This window comes from Corylus avellana, chromosome ca2, assembly GCF_901000735.1.
Source record: "Corylus avellana chromosome ca2, CavTom2PMs-1.0".
Lineage (NCBI taxonomy): Eukaryota > Viridiplantae > Streptophyta > Magnoliopsida > Fagales > Betulaceae > Corylus > Corylus avellana.
Window position 1 is genome coordinate 15,899,717 of NC_081542.1, and position 26,506 is coordinate 15,926,222.

Here is a 26,506-nt window from a genome sequence, read left to right on the forward strand (position 1 = left end):
TATATATATATATATAGGGAAAAATATAAAAAAGCCTCCCAAACTACCAGTCGTTTTCGATTTAACCTCCTAATGTTCAAAAAGTGATAAAGTAGCCCCCAAAACTACCAAACTATTGCATTTTGGCTACTCCGTTAGTCAAAACCGTCAGTTTGGACGGAAACTGTAAAATGACGTTGTTTTGTTATGGGTAAGTTACTACAATGCCCTTTATGAAGAAAAAATTTTTTGGAAAAAATATAAAAAAGCCCTCCAAACCACCAACCGTTTTCATTTTAGCTCTATAATGTTCAGAAAGTGATAAAGTAGCCCCCACTAAAACGACGTCGTTTTGCAGTTTCCGTCCAAACTGACGGTTTTGACTAACGGAGTAGCCAAAATACAATAGTTTAGTAGTTTGGGAGGCTACTTTATCACTTTTGAAATATTAGGGAGCTAAATCGAAAACGGCTGGTAGTTTGGGAAATTTTTTTTTATATTTTTCTCATATATATATATATACACACACACACATTAGGTTGGTTAAATGGTGGTAGCCGAACCATTCCCAATAACCCAATACTAGCCATAGAGAGTGACTAAAATCACCGTTATTTGCCCCAATTTGGGAGTAAAAGCTAATCCCTAGCCAAATGGGGGTAGCTAGCCACCCACATCCAAGGCCCTTGGGGATGGTTTCGACAATTCCTATTTGGTCGTTTGGGGGTTGGCTCGGTTACCTGTGGTCGGCCATAGAGCCACATTTTTTTTTTAATAATTTATTTTTGAACAAAAATTTTCTCTAACCCAGCCTGAAGGAAATATTCTACAACCCATTTAAAATAAATTTTGCTCATAAAAAAAAGGATAATATTGCCCTCCTAAATGCACTAAATGGATACTCTCTATTTCAAATGAAATGGAGAGGATCATTTTCCTTTAAAATAGTATAAGTGTATATAAATATTTAAAATGCACATTAAATTTAGTGTAAGTCATTAATAACAGTTTACTAACTTAGACAAAATTTAATGTATCTTTTAAATGTTTATATACACTTGTACTATTTTAAATGAGTTGAAAAATATTTCATTCAGATTGGCTTACTGGTTTAGATAAAATTTATGTCATTTATTTTTAATGTCTTTTTAATTTTATTTTATTTTTAAATAATGTTAATAATCTATTTGGGATAGATATTATATTCTGAAAAGGAATTGACATGAATCGCCATTAATTTTATGGACGCAAATATAATCTCTATTTATTAATGCATATAAGTACTACCTACCATACTTTTCGAAATTAGGTAGTTTTTTTTTTTTTTTTTTTGGAACAATCAGACTGATTTCATTACTTTCCTCAAACAAGAGAACATAAAGAACCCACAAGGTTCTAAGGTACAATAGCTAAGAGCTCTGAGGATACCACATTAGTTATACATTCTGGCACTTGATCGATCCAAGTTCTTGCGTGAGCCTAGGCGAGACCATCTTTAGCAAGGCCGTGGCCGCTTGTTTTGCTTCTCTTTTCACATGGAGTACCATCCAGCTTCTGAAATTAAGTAGTTATTTGCTTGCGTTATCACATGTACTAGAAAAGTTATTATCCATAATTTGAAAGGAATTGGAGTAAAAGTTGTAGACCAAAAGAATTCCCCTCTTGCTTCACAAGAGTTATGCTAAATGATATTCCTATGTTCTTCTTATTGGATTAATGATTTATTACTAATTATTATTAATTAATAATAAATTATTATTAAATTTTCATCAAATAATAATTAGACTGTTTATGAATGACATAAACAAAATTTTCTTCTTAACATTATTCTATTATTCGCCAAAAAGAAAAAAAAAAAAAAAAAAAACATTATTCTATTCACATGGTTTAGGTAAGCCACGTGCTAAACCACGTGCATAAATGATAAAGCTTTTGATTGTAACGGAGCATCAAAGAAGATAAGGCATTGAAGAAGTGAAGTAACAGAGCAATGGAGAAGAAACTGTCATCTGTGGCGAAGGCCTTTACTCCATCACCCATTCAAGAACTCTCACATCTTGCTCAACGATGCAACGCCATCAACCTCGCCGAAGGCTTCCCGGACTTCCCTGCACCTCCTCATATAAAAAACGCAGCCGTTTCCGCTATTAATTCCGACTTTAACCAGTACAGGTTGGTGTCCAACACTGAGACTTCTTCAAACTCAACTACTATTGGTTTCTTCAATAAATTTAGCTACTTTTCTTGAATTCCTGTTATGGGTTTGATTCGATTTTCATAGAACTATGTTTTGTTCTTCCTGAATTTAAAACTTGTACACAATTTTTTTTTTTTTTTTTCATTTACTAGAATTGTACCAGACCATAAGGAAGAAAATAGAGTTGAATTATGCCCACATTACTGAATTGCAAGAGAGAGAGAGAGAGAGAGAGAGAGAGGGAAGGTGCCACTTAACATCATTTCAAGTTGGAATTTCATTTTATTTTAAAATTAGTTGAACTATTGCAATGTAAGGCATGTGCAGGGAATATGTGACCACTTAGCAATTATGGCGAAGAAAATGCATGGGTTAGACGTCGACCCTCTTACTGATATAGCTATTTGCTGTGGCCAAACTGAGGCATTTGCAGCAGCAGTGTTTGCAAGTATGCTCTTTCTTCTCTCATCAGTTCGTATTATTAATTGAGTTAAATTTTTCTGTGTAATGCTGTTTACTGCTGTTAAAATATTGATTAAGTAATTAAATTGACCTATTTCTATCGGCTTAAGCTTTTGGGATAACTGGTAATTTAACATGGTGTCAAAGTCAAAGGTCCTGGGATCGAACCTTGATTCCGTCAAATCACCTCCCATTAAATTAAATATTCCACGTGTTGGGTCTCACCTATTAAAAGGGAGTTCGAGTCCACACGTGAAGGGGAGTGTTAAAGTATTGATTAAGTAATTAAATTTACCTCTTCCTATCAGCTTAAGCTTTTAGAATAACTTGTAATTTAACAACTGTTATGTACTGACAGTAATCGATCAAGGTGATGAAGTTATACTTTTTGACCCATCGTATGAGACATATGAAGGATGTATTACCATGGCCAGGGGAATCCCGGTAAGCTTCTTATTGTCAATAACTGAGGGCATAGAATTTGATTGTGTATTAAGTTATTTCTACTAAACGCCAATGCCAAGAATTACGAGTTTTAAATTGATAATCATTTACTAGTGTGGAAAAAAAAAAAAAATGGAAATGACAGGTGTTTGTGGCACTTGACCCTCCTCATTGGACCTTAGATCCAAACAAACTCATGCAATCTATTACTGGGAGAACGAAAGCTATTGTGCTGAACAGGTTAGTAAATTCCATGAAGGGAATACGAAATGGAGTTTTGGTTAGAACTTGTACTCCCTCTGAAAAGTGTTCTTCCAAAAGTCAGAGTATGTTTATTTTTTGATGAATAAAGTCAGAGTATATTTATAATCAATTGAAATAGGGATTCTGATAGAAATCTATAATGACAATTTTTGAACTTAGTTTAGGTTCTTGGCCATAATATTTTCATAGGTGATCTGTTGGACACCCACAACATCTTTCCACAGAGGATTGCTGTAGGACCATTTATATGAAGTGTTTGAGTGGAAAAAATACGATGTCCATTTGACTAAATTCTCTCAGGCTGATATCCTTCCATCCCAAGATCTAGAAATGTTATTTGTTAATCTTTTTGTCTATCTCTAAAGTTTGTGATCATCTTGGTCACAAAGGTCTTATATCACAAGCAAATTTCTATATTCTCTCAGTTGACGAAGAAATGAAATCTGTAGAGTGGAGGCATGACTTTATTCTTCTAAAGGACAATGATCCTGAAATATTGTCGAATACACAGGAAATGGTCTAAAAATTATGGGGAAACTAAAAGAAAAAAAAAAAAAAGGAATTGAGCAAGTTCTTCCCTAATTACTAATCTCTTGGGGGATTTATCCCTCGTAATCAAGAATAATATATGAATTTTATCGAAGTATATCCAAAGAACTTGTATTTATTGCATCAAACTTAGATATGTACTAATGCAAGTTGCACAGTCCACAGAATCCAACAGGAAAAGTTTTCACTAAAGATGCACTTGAAACTATTGCTGAAGTATGCTGCAGAAGGGACTGCTTAGCTATTACAGATGAAGTATGATGATCCTTTTGCTTATCAAACTTAACAATGATTGGATGAATTAGATGATTATCGCATGATGTCATATGTAGCCTCATAGTCTTATGATGTATAAAGTACAATACTTCATTTTTTGTTGGGAAAAGAGGGAGGGGGGGGGGGGTTGGTTTTGAAGCATGTGTAGTACTGTCGTTAATCACACTAGCAAGATGGAATGCACAAAATATTCTAAGAGCACAGAGTCTTTTCTGTACAACTGGATGCCAACATAACTTTTGATTTTGAGTCACTATTACAATTGGATTGGTGTGATGTGATCTGATTGTGGCTGAAACTATAATGAGGTACTTCAGCTGAATATAGTTTTGGATTATTATTAATACCTGGATGCTAGGGTATGCGATTGTACTTTTTTAATTAATAGCAAGATTGTTTTAAAATCCAGGAAAAATGGTAGAGAGAGGAAGCAAAAGGAGAGTTGTCATTAAATGAGAATTTAAAATGGGTTAAGAATATCACTTACGTATCACTTATATTTAGATAAATTGTAGAAAATTAGGAGCTCCTCTCATATTCTCGGTTCTCATGATGGCACGTCATTGTTGTTTGTCTATGCCATGACCAAACTTACAACCGTAATAGCTTTACTGAGATTTTATTTTATTTTATATTTTGGCTAGATTTTTTTTTTTTTTTTTCAGCAAAGTGAAATCTCCATTCACTCTTTACTTTCAATTTGTGCTTGCATTCTTTTTTGGCTGAAACTGCCAACAAACAAGAGAGATGCTGTCCTATTTCTCTAATGTCTAAAGAAATTTGTTTTTTACTTTCTCTATGTTTTTGTAGGTATATGAACATATAACATTTGACAATGAGAAACACATATCCCTCGCCTCATTCACAGGAATGCAAGAGCGGACTATAATTACATCGTCCTTATCAAAAACTTTTTGTGTTACAGGTTAAAGCTAACATCCTACCTAAAAGGGTTTAATATAGACTTGCTCATGCTGGAACTGCCATTCTTTCCTCATATGTTTTGGAATTAGTATCTCATTTTTTACTCCTTGTTCTTGCTTCCTCATAGTTACAATATCTTCTATTTTTGCTTGAGAAATGCTACATATACTTTCAAGTGCTCACTCCTTAACGTGATAGTAAAAATCACCATTGGATGCTACATGTATTTTCATTTAATAGTAACTTTCACTGCCATGTCAGGGAATGAGTACTTGGGAGTAAACACTTGGGAGTATTTGTAGCACTCCTCTTGCTTTGAACAACTGGTGCTGAGTTACTGCACTTGCTTGTTGCTGTTCAGAATCGCTTTTTCACACTGTTTGTATGTTGCTCTCAGGTTGGAGGGTTGGATGGGCAATTGCTCCGGCTGTCATTGCCTCGGCAATCAAAAACATTCATGTTAAAATTACAGATTCTGCTCCAGCACCTTTCCAGGAAGCTGCCTTGACTGCTTTGAGAAGCCCTCCAGAATACTTTGAATCATTGAGAAGAGTAGGAGAAAGCAATTTTGATCTTTTATCTTTTAACTAGCCTTAGCTTAGTCTTTTACCCTGACATCTCTGTTGTGCTCAGGATTATGAATTGAAAAGAGATTACATTGTCAAGTTCCTTGCTGGGGTTGGTTTCAAGATTCAGTTTAAGCCACAGGGTTCATTCTTTTTATTTGCAGAGATTCCTGAAAGTTGCCCCCTATCTGATGTATGTGCTTTTCTACATTGTTTACTGTTTAGATTTCCATTGATAGTAGTCTTAACTCTTAAGTGATCCTTACTTTGCTTTATTTATACTTTGCAGGTAGAATACGTCACAGAATTGATAAAGCAGGCAGGGGTGGTGGCTGTTCCAGGCCGTGGATTTTTTCATAAGAAGAATTTTTCTCAGGAAGATTGTAGCTATCAGAATAGATACATCAGGTTTGCTTTCTGTAAGAGTGATGCCACTTTAGCTGCTGCTGCACAGAAACTTGGTGAGCTTTCGGAGGCTTCAGGGTGTCTCAAGTTTCATTCTTTTGATTGAAAGGATGCCTGATATTTGGTGGGTTTTAATTGAGGCTATATAAATGTGACTCCAATTTTTTGTATTAATCAATTGGTATTCAGCAAAAAGCATTAGATATTTTTTTGGTGGGGAATGTATATATGATTTTCTCTTTACAACACAAAAAACAGATTTAAGGGATAAAAAAAAGAGAAGGTAAAGAAATTATCATGCTTTTTTCAATGTCTCCTATAAAATAAAATAAAATTGCAATGTGGGGTCTTGATTTATCTGTCCTTTTCAATTACTCCTTAATGTTTGATTTTTTTGTTAACTTAAATGGCTAGTATACATTTTTTACCCCCATATAAAAGTATAACTATGCCCTTACTTTTTTTAAAAATGAAGAAGGTCAAAATAATAATAATAATAATAATAATAAAATGATAAATCAAAACTTTACATTGCCCGACATCCCCCTGGCCAGCTTCGTTGGCGCGTGCCTCGGAACTCATCCTCTCCGTTGCTGCAGCTCCGGATGCTGTTGTTTTTTGGTCTTAGATTTTTTTCCATGCGTTCTGTCATGTATTTTCTTTATGTTTTGTTGTTCTTTCTGTGGCTTTGTTGTCTAGTTCTTAACCCGATCCGGCTAGGCTACGAACTCTTCGTATGTGAAGTGGGTTTTTCTTCTTTTTTTTTTTTCCTTTTCTTTTTGGAAACTTTTTATTCACCGTTACATTTCATCTAAATCCATATGGCTTCTTAGGAAGTGTATTTAGATGTTTGGAAGGAGTATTTGTATTCTCGAGGGTTGTTTTCATCAGATTGCGTCACGACAAGAGTTTTCTTGAGCTGCATTCACAGATGTGTTCTTTCACTTTCACCTGTTTCGAGGAGTTTCTGGACCGTTTGGATTGGGTTAATCTGTCTAAGTTAGTCTTTAGCTTTATGTGTCTATCTTGTAATATTTTTCTGCTTTAATGGAAGTTGGTTTGTTTAAAAAAAAAAAAAAAAAACTTTACATTGCAATTTTTTTAAAATTTTAATTTTTTATTAGGGAAAAATGTAAAACCAGTCCTTGTGATTTATTTAATTTGCAATTAACTCATTGTAGTATCAAAATGAACTCAAAGGTCCTTAAGGTATGCCTAAAAAAGAATTTAATCCCTATGGTCAAATTCCGTTCACTGACTTAACATATTATGATAACATGAAACGTTAGAACCAATAAAATTGTGATACTTGTCATATTTAAATCAGTGTCACATTAACAGAATCTGTTAAATTAGTGGATATAATTTAACTGTAGGGATTAAATTATTATTTTGGCATACTTCGGAGACTTTTGAGTTAATTTTGATACCACAAGGATTTAATTGTAAATTAGGTAAATTACAATGACTAATTTTTCAATTTTTTCCTTTTTATTAAAAGTTCATAAACAGTAAAAAAGAAGCGTTTAGGGGTAGGTGAGATTCCGAAAGTAAAAGATATGCGAAATGACCAAAACAGCCCTTTCCAATGCATTGGTTTGTTATTTGTTGGCATTGTTGCTCCCTGGATGGGCGGCTCAGACAGTGACCAAAAATGTCAACCCACATCGACTTGGTGGAAGAGCAACGCACGCCTCTTCTCAACGACGACGACGACGACGACGACATCGTTTCCTGCTTGTCATCCAACGGCCCGGATGCGTCCACTCTCAGTCCCAGTCCAGTCCCACCACCGATCCGAGTCAACGGCTTTCCTCACTCGACGTCTTCCGTGGCCTCACCGTCGCGGTAAGCACGCGCCACAACTCCTCGTATCCTCACCTCCCTTCCACTTCGCCTATTGCGCGCCCTTTCTCAACTTTCACAATTTCCCCCGAATCTTCTTATATATATTTTGTTTGATACAGTTAATGATTCTAGTTGATGATGCGGGAGGAGCATTCCCGTCCATAAATCACTCACCGTGGTTCGGTGTGACACTCGCGGATTTCGTGATGCCGTTTTTCCTCTTCGGTGTGGGCGTCTCCGTCAGTCTAGCATTCAAGGTATTTAACTATTTATAACCTTTTACGTCAAGTTTTGCGGTGGTTACTTTGTTGCCGTAATAAATTTTTTAACTGCACCTGCAAAAGATGTAGCTGAAAACACATTATGATAACCTGCAGAAAATGTCTAGCAAACGAATGGCTACAAAGAAAGTCATACTAAGGACCCTTAAGCTTTTCCTCTTGGGCTTGTTTTTGCAAGGTATGTTGCTTTCCTATCTTTTGGAGCAACTCTGAGTGAGGTATTGATATAATATGTTCAAGAAAATATTAATAATGCTGCTAAATACTACAGATTTTACTACAAGTCTCCACGTGGGATTTACCCAAGTCTGACACTAACACGTGGACTGTCGGTCCACACAATGTTTACAAACTGATGTAGCAGGTTACGTGGCACTTATCATGTGTGTGTTTGGAAGATGAAATGTAGATTGTCAAGTGAGTTTGTAAGGAATTGTATATAACATGTTGAATAAGAGATTAATAGTGTTGTGAGGTGTTATTATTACAAGCCCTTTACAAACTAGTCTATGCGGAACTTATCACATTTATGTGGACTACCATGTGACAATCTACATGGCGCTTACCATCTAAATTGTTGCGGCAATTCACGTGGTGCATATCACATTAGCTACTGAAATGGACACTATAATGTGGCAGTCTACATGGCACTCATTTCCATTGTCAAGTGATTTTTGTGATGGGTTGTAGTAAAAGCTGTAGTAGCACAAGCATTTTCCTAATCTAAAAGCTTAATGGTGTCACAATTATTTACTGTTTTGACCATGTGTATACTCTAACATGTGATATGACATTTCAGTAGTTCTGAGGAAATATTATGAACTTATGCTTATCCACACTGTAATGAATAAAGATCTGTTCTTTATTTCTTTCTGGACATACTGTCCTAGGTGGGTATTTTCATGGGCGTAACCATTTAACATATGGAGTTGATGTGGGCAAGATACGTTGGCTAGGTGTATTACAGGTAGCATTTCGGTTATCAGTTATATTAGTTTAGCTGTTCTCTGCATTGTTAATTCATTAAATGGGGTTCAAATTATCTACAGAAGTAGTAGTGTGATTGTTTCCCAGTGGCTGATGTGCTTTGGTCCTATTGTTGTGATGTAGTGAGAATACGCCACATAATACTAACTAGTAAGGATGAAACTTTGTGAAGTCTCTTCTGCGCCTGACAGATTAGTGGCACTTGCTGTCTTCTGAATTCCTCCATAGCGCCAACATAAATCTGGGAGTGGTTATTCTGGTGTGTTTGCAAGACATATGTGAGAACAAGCTTGAAAGTATGATTTAGCTGATTCAATATGGACTAGACTCTTTGGAATGTAAGCTTGATAATGTTGGGTTGTGACAAAGATCACCATTGATTGGTGCAACTGCATGCCAGGAAATTCTTTGGTGCATGTCTAATCAACAATTGGTAACATGGTGTATCAACACCTTATAACCTGTGCATCTCCTAGGGTATGGAATTAATTAAGTAGTCAATAATACAACCATGTCCTGACTCGGGTAATTAAACTGGTATGGAATCAATGCAATTGATGATATATTTGCATAGTTATCCAGGAATTTTGAGGATTTCGATGTTTTGTCTATTCCAAAGATCAAAAGTTTCATGTGCCTGTGCATTACCTCATGTGCACTGCATTTGATGTATGCCATCTATGAATGATTAAACCAAAATGAATTACTTATAAAAAAAAATGAATCAACTGTTCTTTTAGCGTTGATAAATTCAGAACCGATTAAAGTACTGCTATTTGCTGGTCTATTCTTATAAGTAGATATCTAGATTAATTTTTTTTTTTAAAAAAAAGATGCATGTTGAAAATGTGCTTATGTAATTTACAGAGGATATCAATTGGATATCTGTTGGCAGCAATGTCGGAGATCTGGCTAGTTAACAACAACATGGTTGACTCACCAGCAACTTTTGTGAGGAAATACTACATTCAGTGGTTAGTTCTATTAGTTAGAACTTAGAATATATTATTCCACTTGTCGTGTTTGTAACATGAAAGCGCAATGCAGAGATATTTTTGGAATGCAGATATGTTAAGCAATGCCCAGTTTTGAAATTGTGATTAGGGAAGAGCTATGGAAATGCTGAGATGATTTTATATATGACACAAAAATCTAGGGGAAAGGTGTGTTGAATTGGAAAAGCAATTAGAAATTTAAACATGGATGAAATAAACTATTCTTCAAAGGTCTTATAATATTTTTTGGGAAAAAGGAAATTACATGTATTAGTATTTAGGAAATGCCTATTAGGAGTAGATCTGTCTTGACACACAAAGTTTTCCTCTAAGATCTGGAAATGGATTTAATGTCCTGTACCACCTTAGCAGCCTTGGGGATGCCAAACTTTCAACCACTCTGTTTTTGGAAGTTATATTATCTTTAACCATGATTTTGGGATGAAGTGGCTGAATTAAGAAGTATTTTGTATATACTTCATCATTAAGTGATCAGGGTATAAACCTTAGGAACATCAGCCTCAAATGTTCTCATTTTTCAATCATTAAAGCCTTAAAGTTATGGAGTCAGATGATTGCCTAACTCAGTTGCAGAAATTCAATGATATCACTTGACAAAAAATCTGACATGAGATGACCTGAATACTTTTTTGGTCAGAAAGATCTTCTAATATATGGTTTACATTTTTTAGGCTTCTTAGATGTACTTGTCATGGGTAATAAGTTTCTCTTCCTGCGTTTGATATTTTCATTTACTAACTTTTGCTTAACTGTGCAGGATGTTTGCTATCTTACTGTGCTCAGCTTACATGTGCTTGCTCTACGGGCTTTATGTTCCAAACTGGGATTATGAAGCTTTAAGCATGAATTTTCCTGGTGCATCTGAATCTCAAATTGTGAGTTGAACCGTATAATTTCTTAATGTTTTCATTGGCAACATTCTTTCAATGTATCATTCTTTTTGTCCCTGCTAGCTAGGTGGCTTCTCTTATATATTTCTTGTGTCTTGGGGCACCTTACACTTTGAACGATATTTTATATAAAAAAAATTCTTTCATTCTATCAATCTGCGGATGGACATAGCCTAGATGTTCTCATTGTTATCTCATGTTTTTCATTGAAGATTTTGAACAACATGCCATGATAATTATTAGTTGTCGGTATTAATTACTGGATGCCTTTTTCTATGGATGTATTTTTTTTTTCTATATAAGCTCCTACCCCTTCTGTGTATCTGCCTTACACTTTAGACTACATGTTGATCCTCTTTTCCACAACTGAGTTTGTTATTTTTGATGAACGTGATTCACTAATTTTATTTGGTAGGCTGTGAATTTAAGCTGTTCATTTGACCCACCTTTTTTAATGGTATACCTATTGGACATAATATTTGGCTTCTTCTTTTTTATTTCCATTGAATTGGAGCTACTCAGCTAATTCTTTGTTTATTTTTTGCAAGTAAATGAAGTTCATTAAAAATCAAAGGGCGCACCCAAGTAAACAAGAAGTATATAAGAGAAAAACCTAGCCAGAAAAAGAAGAGAAAAAAAAAAAGTCATGAAAACTAGAAATATGAAAATAATCATAAGCAGCTATCCATTGAAAAAAGGTATAGAAAAAGAAGGCCTTTAGCTCCACCCCCATCCTCTCACTGTTATTGCTATCAGATGAAATCATTATATTCTCACAAAGTCTGATGTTCCAATTTTTATTTTTGTTGGAAAGTTTGTTATTCAAATTGCAAATTTGCAATAACCTTGTGGTAGAGTTGTAACTCAAAGAGAGGCCTTATTTCGTCAAGTGTTAGATCATAAACAATTTTCTCTCATTAAAATGAGATCTACACTGTGAGAACTGGTAATGTGGATCTAACATGATGATGACATAATGTATAGAAGCCAATTTTTAATAGAATAGTTCAAGGAAAAAGAAATACTATGTTAAGGAGAAAAGTTTCTCTCTTATGCGTCCCAACAAGTTTGCAGACAAGGTAATAGTTACTAACACCATGCTCAAGTCTTTTACTTGTTTCTTCTTTCCCTTTTCATTGAGTGGAACTTTTCTGTTTTGGCTACTTAGTGAAAGTAATTTAAACAGCATATTGTTCAATAGGTTCATTGTGAAGTGAGGGGAAGTCTTGAGCCTCCTTGTAATGCAGTTGGCTTGATTGATCGAATTATTCTTGGTGAGCATCATCTTTATCAACGTCCTGTGTACAGAAGAACAAAGGTTATTTGACTAGTCCATTTGTCATAACTGCTTTCTTGAACTCCTATGAATATGTTCTCCTGTTTGATCATCAAAGGGATCTTAATCCTTATTGTGCTCTTAGGAATGCAGTGTTAATTCTCCTGACTATGGACCTCTGCCACCAAATGCACCTGGGTGGTGCCTTGCACCATTTGATCCAGAGGGCATCTTAAGGTTTGAACTGCATTCCTTCTTTCTGTTTCCTTCCTCTTTTCAGTATTATTATTAACTAGTGAATTGTTCTAGTTTTTATGCAAAAGAGGAAGCACTCCAAAACATAGTTTCTATCTAAATGCACTCAACAACTTTCTATATTCCAATTTTCTGAATACACAAACGCACTGAAGATGTAAAAGGGTAATTGATTATCATCCTCAATGATGGGTACTGGTACTTAGTTGCTAATTTGTTTTGTTTTACAAAATTTCCAGTTCATTGATGGCTGCTATCACATGTTTTGTGGGATTGCATTTTGGGCACATACTTGTGCATTTTAAGGTACAATGTTTCTTCTTGCTTCATAACATTTATGCATATCTAAGATAATTATAGTTTTAGGTATGTATTATTGATTCACATTTTGTTGTCTTGATGTGGCACTTTGATAGCTTTTTATTTGATGATATAAACTTTATCATTTTGCTGCAGGGCCAGATGCAGAGGGCATTTTTGTGGTCCATGTTATTGTTCCCTCTACTAATCGCAGGATATGTTTTTGAGTTGCTAGGTATATTGTCTTGTAATAATAATTGTTTATTATCTTTCAGCTCTTCCTTCAGGAATTTCATTTTTTCCTCTCCAAGTAATTTCTGTAATGTATATCAGGCATTCCTATCTGTAAACCTCTATATACATTGAGCTATATGTGCATCACTGCAGGAGCATCAGGCCTGTTCCTAACCATTATCTATTTCGTAGTAAGTTTACTCTTCTAGATAGTATTTCCTGATTAATTGCCCAATATGCATATGATATGAAATTGACCCAAATTTAGCTTTCTGTGACTCATTCCATCTGGTTCATCGGGTGGGATCAAACCCTCCGACCCCTATCAATCCTTAATTCGTTGAATCAGGGAAAAATTCTAAGAGTTGTGATTTTATATATATTTTGTTGGTGCTTCTCCTTGCTTTTCTCTCATGATTAGGTCAAAGGCAAATTTCGCTTGTAATTTCTGGTTATTACCAATTTCTCTACTCTAGAATTACAGAATTTGGTATTTGACACAAAGCCGTACAATTATCATGGAATTGTGATGAAATAAATGGTATATATTTTTTGTATTGATTGGAGGATTATGGACATGTCTGAGAGAACTGCAAATGTGACTTTAAATTCAGTTTTCATCGAATCAGTCTCAGAGGAAGTGTTCTGAAGGTCATCTCCCACTGTTGGTGATATTTCTTTTTACGAGAAACCAAGGAAACAACTATATGATTGAAGAAGGCAATCTTGAAAGGCACCTAGATTTTGTCTGTCCTTCTGTGCTTTAAGCTCAGAATGTAAATTTTAGACTCTTTATGTCACAAGTGAAAATATTGACTCCATGGGTAGATGCAAAGGGCAGTGAATGGGTTTTAGAATTGACATTGTTTTTTAACTATGAATTGCAATGCCTGATTCTTTGAGGGCAGAACATCTAATGATGGGAGACCATTCTTTGACATATATTTTCTATCCTTCAAAATAGAGAGGTCCGGCATATCTCTTTCACCCTTTTAGCGCTTGCTCTTGGCCATTCCTCCGGAAACCATAAGCACAGATGGTGACTATGATATAATCATAACACAGCAGTTAATGTTACTCATTGGTTATATGACAAGGACCTATATATATAGCATTATCCTTGCGTGACATCTCTCTGCAAAGTGATACATAATATTTAATGGGAAAAAGAGACAAAAATTACAGAACATTTGCATGTGAATTTAAACCATTTTTTCCCTCTAAGAATGACACCCTCTTTGATTGCAGGTTGATGTCAAATGTTTTAGAAAGCCAACAAGATTACTAGAATGGATGGGGATGAACGCTCTCATCATATACGCTGTGGCTGCTTGTGACCTTTTATCCGCAGCTCTGCAAGGTTTCTATTGGCGTTCACCTGAAAACAATCTGGTAACTCTTTTACAATAATCATTTATCTGCAAGTAAGTTTAGAGAAGGCTGAAGTATATATTGAAAGGGAAAATGTTTGCCCCCTCCCAAAAAAAAAAAGGTTACACTCACACGCAAAAGAAAAAAAAAATCATAGAATCATCTTTTTAGTTCACCTTGTTGTGTAAAGAAGTTACTAGTTATAGTTACACTACATTAAATATTTCTGTTCATTTTCTCACTTGTGAAAGTGGATTAATTGAAATGCTCGATGTGTAAAATGTCAACAAACAATATAACTGTGAGTTTTCTTCATAAGCAGCAGAATATATTTATGTAGCTTATATCTTTGATTTATGGGGACCGCTAAAACATAATTAATGTATTGGTTGATTTGGCACATTATCTAGGTGATTGACTATTTTTGGACCAAACCTGGCATGCAGGTTGATGGCACAGAAATGTTATTTCAGGCTATGCTTCATTCGAGAAAGTGGGGTACCCTAGTGTTTGTATTGCTTGAAATTTTATTTTGGGGTCTCGTTGCTGGTTTCCTCCACATGAAAGGCATATATATAAAACTGTAAATCATAATGACATGTACATGCTCTGTATCTCCCCTGTGAATGACAAAATTTTCCATTGTGCATAAGCCTTTAAACTTTCCTGAACGCCATCTTATGTGCGTTTTCGCATAGGATTAGAACATCTCTGTGTGCCCGGGTTTGTACTTCTCTTCCTTTGTTGTCCAACTAGTCAAAAGCCAAACGTTTCTAACAATCATGACCTGCAATAGAAGTCTTATTACACAATTCTGAATCAGCATACCAACTTAATCTAGACCATGAAATGAATTCTCTCCATCGTAATCCTTTGGTTTTGCTAGGCGACAATGGCCAAGGCCCCATTTTGTTGTAACTAGGTCTATGGCTGTTCAGACATTAGACCATGGCACCATTGTCTCTAAAGGTGTTGGGGATGGAGGCATGACAGAATATTGTTTCAAGATTAAGCATTGTTCCTTTTTATCGGTAAGGAGGGACCTGCAAAAGGAAAACTGACAGTTCCAGATAAAGTACACTGAGTTATCCGAAAAAACCAAAGTTAAAACATCCACAGGAAGGCATAATTACAGTCTATCATCGAATTGCAACCGTTTCTAGCTGGGCTGTCGGTAACTCTATTAGTTTCCCTGTAGATGTGAGTAAAAAACCACTCCATTTTGACGGCACCACAAAGGACCAGATACCTAAACATAGATAATGTTTCAAGGAGCAGAGATTAAGTTGGAGGAGTGATACTTGAAAAGTATATTCTCAACCAATCTTCATGGGGTAGGGAGAGGGAGTTGATGCCCTAATCCAGGATTCCAACACGATTGCAGAAAATTTGTGGCTGCAAAACAAAGAGAAAGAGCTGCATCCTTATTGTTTCCTTTGGAAAATCCTTGAATCAGTTGCCGGTTTGCAAGTTTTTTATTTTACAGAGATTACTGACAAGGGAGGCCAGCAGTAGATGGCAGAGACTGTCACATTTGATATGTAATGAATTTATTAAATATTTCTAGACACTAGTAGTTGTATATATTTTAAGATGAATGTAATGATGCTTATGTTTTAGCGCTCAATCCCAAAGGTGATTTAATCTGTTATTCCATTAAATTTTTTGACGGAACGCTATGTCATATCCAATAGTATCACGACACGTGCAGGCCATCAGGCATCAGAGACAAACATTGTCACTAAAGCTGAGGATTGCAACGAAGAAGTCTTTGGTGGTAGTATTTTCCACTAAACAGAGAAAAAGGTGCATTCTTGCCCTGCTTGCGGGAATCCACTTTGTGGGTAAAAGAGTTTAGGGGATAGAGATGACACTGAAGATTGTTTAAATGTTAGGCCACTATAGATGTTCCTAGCAAGTATTACGTCATTCCCTTCTAGAGGAAAAGAGAGGAAAAGAGCAAACAGAGCTTTAAGCAGCAGCTTTCGGTATTCATTGTGGACAACAGAAAATTTAATTATAGTACAAAAGCTGGAGACCGTTCACATGGCTCAAGCTCAATTTCTCATGAACAAGTTCTATCATGTTTACTGTTAACAAACTTTATAAAAAATACTTTGGTTCAGGAATTCTTTTGATCACCTCAGATGGAAAAGGACAGTTTTCTGCTGTCTATTAAATTGATTTTTGTTGTTAGGTATTTTTAATTATTGCACACATACATTTTTAGTAGAACATGTGATTCTTACGTAATACGTATGTTCATTTTTGAAAAGAGTAATGCTATTTAGGGTCTGTTTGGGTTTGTGATTTGAAAACACGATTTTTAAAAATGTAGTTAAATGTTTGATAAAATCGTAGTTTAGCTTTAAAAATCAGGAGTTTTTAAAAACGCATTTCCTTGCTTGCAATTTGAAAACACATATTTTTATATGTTTTCAAATCGAACATTTTTTAAAAACACACTTTCAAACGATATATTTTCAGTAATTTGGTTTAAAATTGAACTTTTGATCCGCAAAATTGCAGTGCCAACTGCACTCTTAGTAGATTGTTATACAAATGTCATAGACTCATACAAGTTGATGATGTGACAATGAAAATTAGCCATAGTAAAAAAACAAAAAACTATTGGCTAATTTTCACTGTTACGACAATTGTATAACAATTTGCTAAATAATATTACTTATACATGTGAAAATGAACAATCGTCTGTTAATAAACTAAGTTGGATGCATCAGGAGGAAAACTTTGCCCAATGAAGAAAGAAAAGAAAAAAGAAAAGAAAAGAAATATATAAAAGTTAAAACATAAGAATTCTATGAATTAGTAATGGCTATTATTCTACATAGGACTGCAGACTTAAATTATATACTTTTTTTTTTTTTGGGTATAGTCCATATAGACTTAAGTTATATACTTGATATAAAATCATATCCTTTCTTGAGCCTTTAAACTGCAAAAACATGATCAAAGCAATGAAAATGAATGGAAAATGATAATCATCTTGTGTTGTTCGTGTTCGTAAGCATGAAGCTTTGACTACAGTTTTCCATGATGAAATGACAGATAACTTCTGCATAAAAGTTGATTCGAAATCCACTCTGTTTCTGAAAAACATGATAAATTCATTCAATGATGAGAGAATATATCATTTCTTCGTGTTTAACCCCTTGTTATACAAAAGGGTTATTATTCCTCTCTTTGGAAAAAGGAAAACTGTAAAAATCGGCTAAAACAAATAACAGTGTCCAGATAAAAATCATAGGATTTGCTGCTTTGGCATATTTTTGATGTCTTCCCATCAAAGACATGTATATAACTTCTTTGTTGGTGAAAGAGCTTTGAGGCTTTGAGCAGTCTCTTTCCTCCATAAACAACTTTAACTCAAGGTTCCCTTGGTCTACTGAGATTTAACCTCCATTTCCTGAGAGGTAAACTCATAAAAGATTTATACCCATCTGATTTTTTTCTTTTCAAAACCATATAAAAGCCTTCTCTCTCCCTCCTACCTTCCCAATCATTAGGTGGAAATAAAAAGAAAAAGAAAAAGAAAGAAAAAAAAGAATGGCTACTGAGAACACAAATGCTGAGGTTTCACACAGCAAGAGCAGCAGCATCCAGGAGAATTCCTCTGAACAGTCACCAAACAGCAAACGATCATCAACACCCCACTTTGGAAAAGCTCTTGCATTCAGAGCACTTTATGGTTCAAGCAGCAGCCGCAGCACTGGCAGCAGAAAGGTTAGAGCCAATGATGTTAAAGCATTACCAAGTAGGCTAAGCAAAGTTTCATTGCCTGATCAGGACAGTACAAAAAACTAGAAATATGCTCTTTTCTATTTGCAGTACTGAATTGAATGTACTATATTCTGCAACATTGTGAAATTGTACTTCTGCTCATTTGACATTCTTCTTAGAGATTTGGATAGAGATCCTCTCTGTTTCGAATCAAAACAGAGAAAAGTTATCAAGATTTTATTTTGTCGCATTTAATAGAGCGAGATTCTATTCCGTAAAATTTGGCATACGCATATAGAATGATATCCCTTTCTGCAAAACCATTACTGCATTACAGCTAGAAAGCAGATGCTGTCTAACTGAAGCTGATTAAACACACATCAATTTCTTGGAAACAGTAGAAATAAAGCAAATAGAGGATGGGAGACAGTAATTATAATTAGATCTTGCATCTAATTCTGCTATCATAATATGAACTCAGTATTTGTGTGCAGTAATGAAGTTGGATTTTCCATTATGGTACAGCTTCCTTCCAACTCATTCAATCAGCTTCACTGGGCACCAAAGTGATAGAATACAACATGGGCATGAGAGATTAATAATTCCAACTCCCAATCATGAAATTCTCTTATAAACCTTTGATTCTAAGCACGAATCTCATTGACCCCCTTGGAATCTGAATCAGAGAAGAGATAATAGCCTATATGCTCTTCACAATTGTTAAAATATTATTTATCCCATAAGCTTAAACGAATAGGAAATAATAAATTTAATCGCCCAGAAAAAACAGAAGTTGAATTTTTATCCCTCTCCTCCCTAATACTTCTCCAAAAACTACACCCATGAAGCGTCTGGACCTCCTCAGACGGCCATTTAACCCAAGCCTTCCACATATCTTACACCAAAACATATCTGCTAACAATAATAATAATAATAATAATTGACATTGGTAACACACGAAGAAGATGTCCACAGAGGATGCCTGAAAACTCAAACTGATGGCATGGATTGCTATGGGACTTTTTGGGAATTCTAACTAAATTTTTGATACCAATCCATGTTAAGGTCAAATTGTTGAACAAACGGCTCGCATAGATGCAAGAATCTGAGTGTGTACACATTGGCGCATGTTAGTGTTTGCAAGTGGGCTGCCTCACTAACATGATCATGGCCCATGGGCGAGAGACAAAACAAAATGTGCCAACGACTTTAATGTGTAGAATTTTTGGGCTTGAAATCCATATATGGGCCTGAATTTTGGTAAGGGTTCAATTCAAAGATCCAATTTTTGCACCCAATTCTTATGCTTTTTATTTTTTTATTTTTTAATCTATATTGGAATTAGACTAGTGGTGATAATTCGTATTCACGTATCGGGTTCGAGCCGTGTCGATGCATAGGTATAAAATTATATAGGTCAACCATAACTCGCTAATTTTGTCTTAGGTTCATATCAAATTCATAGATTATTTCAAAAATTACCGGCCCTAAACTGGACGTTTGGTTGAGATTAAATTTCTGGATTTTATCTTCATGGCCTAGAATCCACGATCGGAACCGATGAATTTTATCTTCCTAGATTTTCTTAATTTAAATTATGTCCAATGGATATATGTTCTTCAGAAAATGTAAAATGCATATGTGATAATTTAGGAAAAAATTCACTTTATCCCTCTGAAATTTCAGGAGTTTTTCAATTTGAACTCAAAAGTTTAAAAATTGGCAATATACTCCCCTAATGTTTCAAAAATTTTCAATTTAAACCTTCTGTTACTAATTTCCATTAAATTGGATGGAAATTAAAAAAAAAAAAAAAAGAAGGCCCGAGAGTAATTATGTAATTTCATAGATTTCCGTCCAATTTGATAGAAATTAGTAACAGAAGGTTTAAATTGAAAATTTTTTAAACATTAGGAGGGTATATTGCCAATTTTTAAACTTTGGGGTTCAAATTGAAAAACCCCTAAAACTTTATGTGGATAAAGTGAATTTTTCCCGTTAATTTAATATATTTTCACTTTGTTCATAATGTTTTTGGTAGCACAGAAAAAGGAAAAAAAGTTATCTAATTAGATGTTTGGTAAAACTGCAACCCCCAAGACATGGTGGTATATATGTTCCAAATGCCGGTGAAAGCATAACTGAGATCTGAAGACACGCAAAAAACACAGATCTTTGATGCCACAACTGTTAGCCACCAAAAAATCGCCATGCACTTTATGAGGAACATGCTTTTATGTCATCTATATCATATATTGTACCAATTTCATGAACACATGTGACATGAAATGTGGGAGTACTGGGTCTATAGCTGAAATGGCAGTAACAACCAATGTGAGCATGCCCAATTAAGTATATAATTTATGTGTCAATTCACTCATCACGTCGTGGTGGGGTTGGATTAGGTTATGATTCAACTGGTCTTGAAAAAATATTTGCAGTTTTCGTCGTTTACACCCCTCTTGAACAGTTCTCAGTGAGAATATGCTACCATAGTCATGCTCAGGTCGAGAAGTCATAGTTGGTTGCCACCTCCTGCCTTTTTCTATATATATAAGAAAAATGTGTCACTTGACGTATAGTAGCACATGTTGCACATCCAAACGATTGACAATTTGTAAACGTGGTATGTCATGTGAACTGTCACATCAATTTGTAAGTTGGCGTCATTTGACTCTAATGTTGTGGATAAAGTCTAAAAGCATTTACCAATTGATAGGGAAGATCGTGTTTACCAAGTGATGAGATGTGCACTAACTTGAAACAAGCCAATGGTGGTGTGTATAGTATGGTTGACCTACGTTAATAGAGAAATCCATTGCCATTTTATATAGGTGTTGATGCTGGGTCATTTATGTGCATAACATAGGCCTAAGTCCCCTCTGATAAGGACAAGGAGGGCATCTTCCAGGATTCGGCAATCTTGAGATATGTTGTCTACCATTCAAAAAGTCGTCTCTGCATTGTGGTTTAAGGATAAGAGTGTTGCCTAGAAAACTACATATTTTCATACAAACTCATGTGATAGTTTGTAATTGGTGAAATGATTAAGTAGAAAACTCTGATGATTTTAGAAAATATTAGTAAACGTTGTTTGATTCCAATGATTTATCAAATATCATAACCCACTTTCAGGGTTAGTGGGGATGATGGAGCATTTAGTGATCAATAATATTAAGTTGGATCCCAATTTTTTTTTTTTTTTTTTTAAACAAACGAGTTATCTTCATTGATATAAAATCAATCTGGAGTATTTTGCTCCATCATACAATGCCAAAGATACAATTAAGTTGAAAACACTATGGCCTAACACTATCTATGACATATTCAATAATCTCTCGGACTATTACAAAACAATACCTTACTTACAAATGTCATCATCACAATCAATATATAGATCTGTAGCACTGGTCGCTGTTTCTTTCATCAATAACAATTCTTCAATAAACTTTATTATAACTCTTCCGTCACTAGTCAATAGTTTACTCCCAAAAAAGAACTAGAAGAAAACAAAAGACCTACTAGAAACCATTCCGTTCTTTTTAAGCAAAACCTAAGAAAATAACAAATTCAAAACCTGAAGCAACCAGAGCAACAATAGACTTCTCTTATTCATAAGCAAAAACGAAAATACAGAATAAAAAAAAAAAAAAAAAAAACAGTAAAAAAAAAACATCATACTGACGACATCGCTGACACACTGGAGTTAATTTGATGAAATAGGATTTCTTAGAATTTGTAGAGTATTTTATGGAGTAAGATAGAAACTTATGAGAAGTTTTGGGGACATATTTTTCAACCTTTGGATGAATAGATTGGTGAACGACTAGACAAAGAAGGTCATATTAATTAGGTTAGCTAATTGACAAGGCATATTATCAACTGACTTTGTTGAGTGCTTAATTAGTTGATCCCTAATTGAATCGCTTATGCCATATAGCTTGTTCATTCAAAAGTCACTTGTCAGTGGTCAAGAATTTCTTGCTAGCTAATGTGAAAATGACTGAATAATTAGTTGAATAAATTGTGATTTAACATAATATTCTAGCCGAAATCAATCATAAGGTTCTTCGAACTTCGACTCCACATCTATCAGTGGTCAAGAATTTCTGCTAATGTGAAAATGACTGAATAATTATTTGAATAAATTGTGATTTAACATAATATTCTAGCTGAAATCAATCATAAGGTTCTTCAAACTTCGAGTCCACATTTTTTTTTTTTTTTTAATTAAGATATTCCATATGTATTCGAGAAATTTAGCACATGCTTTACTTGAAGAAATTCGTGAGCCTAACTCATTTCATAAAACCAGTTCAATAAGAAATAGTTGCCAACTCCTTATATAAACGTGCCCAAGATCTTGTTCACAAGCAATGTATGATTATTTTCAACAACTTCCCTCATGTACAGGCTAGTATTTTTTCAGATCCTTGTCACGGATAAGTAGTGTGGGCCCCATACAATAAGGTGTATCCTAATCTTAAGCTCGGGACAGAGGAAATTATGGATGGCTGCCCAATTAGAGCATTTCGTGCAATTAGAGTAATCATGCGAAGCAACAAAATTCTTGGCATGGCTGTACTACGGCCTTCAAAAGGAGCACTAGCTAGACAGTAGTGGCACCCATTGATGCACATCCATTGAGCTCGATCTATTCGATCATCGTCTGAAAATTGAATTACCCCACAGGGGTCGGGTCTTCTTTCAGACAAGGTACGACGTAGCTTTTTGTGAAACTGATGAAGCAAAAGCTAGAGATAAGAAAAATATGACTCGGAGTGGGGCTATTTGTGTACTTCAATGTCCAAAAATCAGAGAAAATATGCTCACAGTAATTGTAATACAGATGTGGCTGACATTTTTTCTGGATCATTACGGTAAAGATGTTTGATTATATCAGAAACAAGCTAGTGTGGTTAAATGTGGTAGTGGCATGCTCATGATAATAGCCTAGTAGGGCCATTTAGCCACTCAATGATTTTCACCGATTGCCGGAATCCAAACAACGGAGGAGAACGACGATTTGACACCATTAGAGAGTGTGGTGGGGGCGTAGCTACGTACCATTAATTGCCTCTTTGGCCGTCTAAGAGTTTCTCATACATATCCATTTTAATTATTTTTTTGTAAAGCATTTCTTGAGGAAGTAAGAGAGGTTGCACATGGGCACGATCACAATGTTCCCTCAACACGTTCAAATAATGGACAAAGTTTTTTTTTTTTTTCTTCAAATTGAATTTGAAGACGGTCTATTAATTAAATTAACATTTGTGTTTAGAGTATGTGATTTTCATATTATTTTATATTATATGCATTTTCCACATACAATATTTTGTGAATACATGTGTTTTAAGTACATAAGTCAAATTTTTCAAAAAAAAAAAAAAAAAAAAAGTACATATGTCAACTTAATTAATAGATTGAGGCTACATATATAGAGCCATGTTGGAGGGTGACCTAGTCCAAATAATGAATGCCGTGAAGGCTACTGAATGAAATTAGAGTAGATATGGCCAACTGGTGAATGATACTAGAGGGGTTTTGAATACGACTCAAAGTTGACATATTTGTCATGCTAAACGAGAAGCAAATTTTGATGCACGTGGATCAGCCAAAGCAATGGTTAATTAAATAAGTTATGGATAAAGTTTGGTTAAAAGATATTTCTAATTAATTATATGTGTGACATTTTTTTGCTAGAACAACAAGCTCTATCTTTATAAATATAAATAAAGTATAAATTCTCTTCTTAAAAAATAATAATAATAGATTGAAGAGGAAAATTTTGTCAAATCCAAATAGGATAGTTTTTTTAAAAAGCTCCCTTTTATCATGCTTTTAATGCTAATTCTTACAATTTATATCGTATTTACTTATAAACAAACCCGGCTAAATTAAGTACCCTATACAGTACAAGTTATTCTTTAATTTCAAAGGAAATTAAGATTTATTTTTTCCGGGTTTTCCTAGTGATGGGAAAGGGTTAGCTATGAAATTCAAACTTCAAATTATATATGTTGAAACACTTCTACTCTGAGATATCCAATGAATTAGGCTATTAGAGAGGCAGTGATTAGCAACAAAATCACCCTTAATGTTTGTTGATATGGATAAAGGAAAGTTCATTGGTGGCTCTTTGTCTCTATTGTGGGTATCAAATCAAGAAAATATCACTTTTCTGGCTCAGATCAGATCATAGCTAATAATTAATTGCTTGTTCCTTTGCTAATTCTATGTAATAATGTATGGCGACAACCATCAATAGCTAGCTATATATCATAATGATAAAAGTAATGACTTTCTAGATGGACATAAAAGATTTCGAGTGCGTTTTATAGGGGAGGAATTGAAAGTGGGAGAATGAAAAGAAAATGGAAGATCATTTGCTATTTTCCCTTGTTTGGTTAGATAGAAAAAATGAAAGAAAATTAGAGAAAGAAAGGAATTGAACATTCTCTATATATAAGAGACCGGCCACCATTTTCCCAATCCTCTTGTAAAATGAAAGGAAATAATATGTGTGTATATATATTAAAAAAAAAAAAAAAAAAAAACATATCTCATCGATCTCTAATTTGTTGAACAATTTTACCTTTCTAATTTATTAAACACAATTGCAAACAAAAAATAATATTAAAATTTTTCATTTTATTATTATTCTACTTCAATAATTTCATCCCTCCTACTTCAAATAGGATTGATAATTTTTTAAACGAAATTAAGAAGTTAGAGTTGAGGAGTTTGATTCGTTTGATTAAATGAGTCATGTTAGAGTTGAGTGGTTTAACTTATTTAATTGATAGGTTGAACTAGAGTTCCTATATAGTTTTATTCTCATATATACTTCAACACAACCGAAACCTGGCAACCGAACACGAATTATCTTCTCAATTAAACTTCAAAATATATAATTTGTTTCTCGATCCATTTATCTAGCTTGTTTAATTTGCTTTCCCATCTTTCTTGCTCTCTTTTTCCTCTTGCTTTTCCATAAAGCAATCAGCAACTTATCACCCTGTCAAGTCCATAGATGAGAAGGACTAGACAAATAGATTCACCAAGATCACTTGAGATATATCCCATGACACTTTCAATGGCTTCTTATGAACTTCGCTTGGTTTTTTAGAAAGGCAGTGTCAATCAAGCTGGGATTATGGGAGACACTGTGATCATCCAAACCCTCCACGAGGGCCAAAAGAACGTAGGTCCCATGCACACGTCAGTGGCCGACACCCCATCCCGTCGAAAAGCTTGCTGGCACGACACGTGTTGCTGTGCAGTGACAAAGATGGCATGCAAAGTACAATAAACGAAAGCCCGAGTCCTGGTCCCCTTACTCCTTTTGGCTCTTTCTCTCTTTTAATATCTTTTCATTTTTCCCTCAGGCCCATACACCCGCAACTTGCAGTTGCAATCGTACGAGGCTTGTTAGAATGTCATCTCAAAATAAGAAAATATATATATTTTTAAAGTATTAAATTAAAATCATCATTAAATTATATCGTGAAAAGGTAAGATTATATGTAACATTACACATAATTTAATAACAGTTGATGCAAACAATTCCTCGGGAAGATACATAGAAGTGAAGTGAAGTCTGCTTCAATGGTTGTAAGCTTTTTTTAGTAGTTTAATAGTAATTAGATGAAACAAAGGAGGAATTTTGAACTTGTTTAGGTTCAAGAATAATGGTAAACTTCTCTCAAATCAATGAGACATAGCCTCTCTCAATGTTTGGAAGTTGTGGGTTATGATCAAGGTAATTATATAAATGGAAAGAAAACATAACCTTTTAAACTAAATTGACTAAATTGAGTTTAACACGTCTTGTTGAAGTCTTGTTCAAACAAGATTTATAATTACAACTCTTGTTCGGACAAGGTTTCGATAAAAGCTCTTGGATTTTAGTATTATGATTTGATGCATCATCTTATTCGAACAAGCTTCTCGCGCATACTGCTTGTTCGAACAAGATTTTGAAATCTTCAATATTTGCTCTAAATTAACCTTATACAAACTTAACCCTAAATACCACCTACCATATATATAGAGAGAGAGAGAGAGAGAGAGAGCACGTTAATTTTGACACTAAATTTGACAACACTAGAAATTTATCAAATTTACAATTAATATACCCTTAATTAAGCATGCATGCGTGGAGAAGATTGGCGTATATGCCTTGTGATCTAGTGGCTTGATTATGTGAAGACTTTATAGGATTCGGTGAATCCTAGCTCT

At 34.6% G+C, this 26,506-nt stretch overlaps 2 protein-coding genes across 5 annotated transcripts; both read left to right on the forward strand.

Annotated features, from left to right (window-relative positions):
* The first annotated feature begins 1,943 nt into the window (after positions 1 to 1,943).
* On the forward strand, positions 1,944 to 6,272 carry LOC132173051 (uncharacterized). 4 transcript variants are annotated; one of them, XM_059584611.1, is made up of 9 exons: positions 1,944 to 2,151; positions 2,494 to 2,624; positions 2,997 to 3,082; positions 3,228 to 3,322; positions 4,054 to 4,150; positions 4,982 to 5,096; positions 5,493 to 5,647; positions 5,729 to 5,854; positions 5,951 to 6,272. In XM_059584611.1, exons 1-9 carry the CDS (start codon positions 1,970 to 1,972, stop codon positions 6,170 to 6,172), a joined length of 1,209 nt encoding a protein of 402 aa, XP_059440594.1. In that variant the 5' UTR covers positions 1,944 to 1,969; the 3' UTR covers positions 6,173 to 6,272. The 4 variants fall into 4 exon arrangements, with proteins under 4 accessions (XP_059440594.1, XP_059440595.1, XP_059440596.1 ...); XM_059584613.1 differs by having other exon boundaries at positions 2,063 to 2,151; positions 2,329 to 2,624; XM_059584614.1 differs by having other exon boundaries at positions 2,064 to 2,151; positions 2,504 to 2,624.
* Positions 6,273 to 7,850: 1,578 nt separating this feature from the next.
* Positions 7,851 to 16,173, forward strand: LOC132170514 (uncharacterized; the record flags this gene model as incomplete). Its single annotated transcript, XM_059581518.1, is given in 13 exon segments — positions 7,851 to 7,914; positions 8,034 to 8,171; positions 8,292 to 8,373; positions 9,086 to 9,162; positions 10,050 to 10,156; positions 10,956 to 11,073; positions 12,290 to 12,406; positions 12,510 to 12,601; positions 12,859 to 12,925; positions 13,076 to 13,154; positions 13,253 to 13,344; positions 14,402 to 14,545; positions 14,971 to 16,173. Coding segments are annotated over 13 exon segments (1,318 nt in total), but the record flags the coding sequence as incomplete, so codon positions are not given.
* Between the last annotated feature and the right edge of the window lie 10,333 nt (positions 16,174 to 26,506).

Coding starts and splice junctions, on each gene's coding strand:
- LOC132173051 (XM_059584611.1), top strand. CDS start 1,970: ATGGAGAAGAAACTGTCATCTGTGGCGAAGGCCTTTACTCCATCACCC. Junction 2,625..2,996: donor TGCAGCAGCAGTGTTTGCAA/GTATGCTCTTTC, acceptor ATGTACTGACAG/TAATCGATCAAGGTGATGAA. Junction 3,323..4,053: donor AAAGCTATTGTGCTGAACAG/GTTAGTAAATTC, acceptor CAAGTTGCACAG/TCCACAGAATCCAACAGGAA.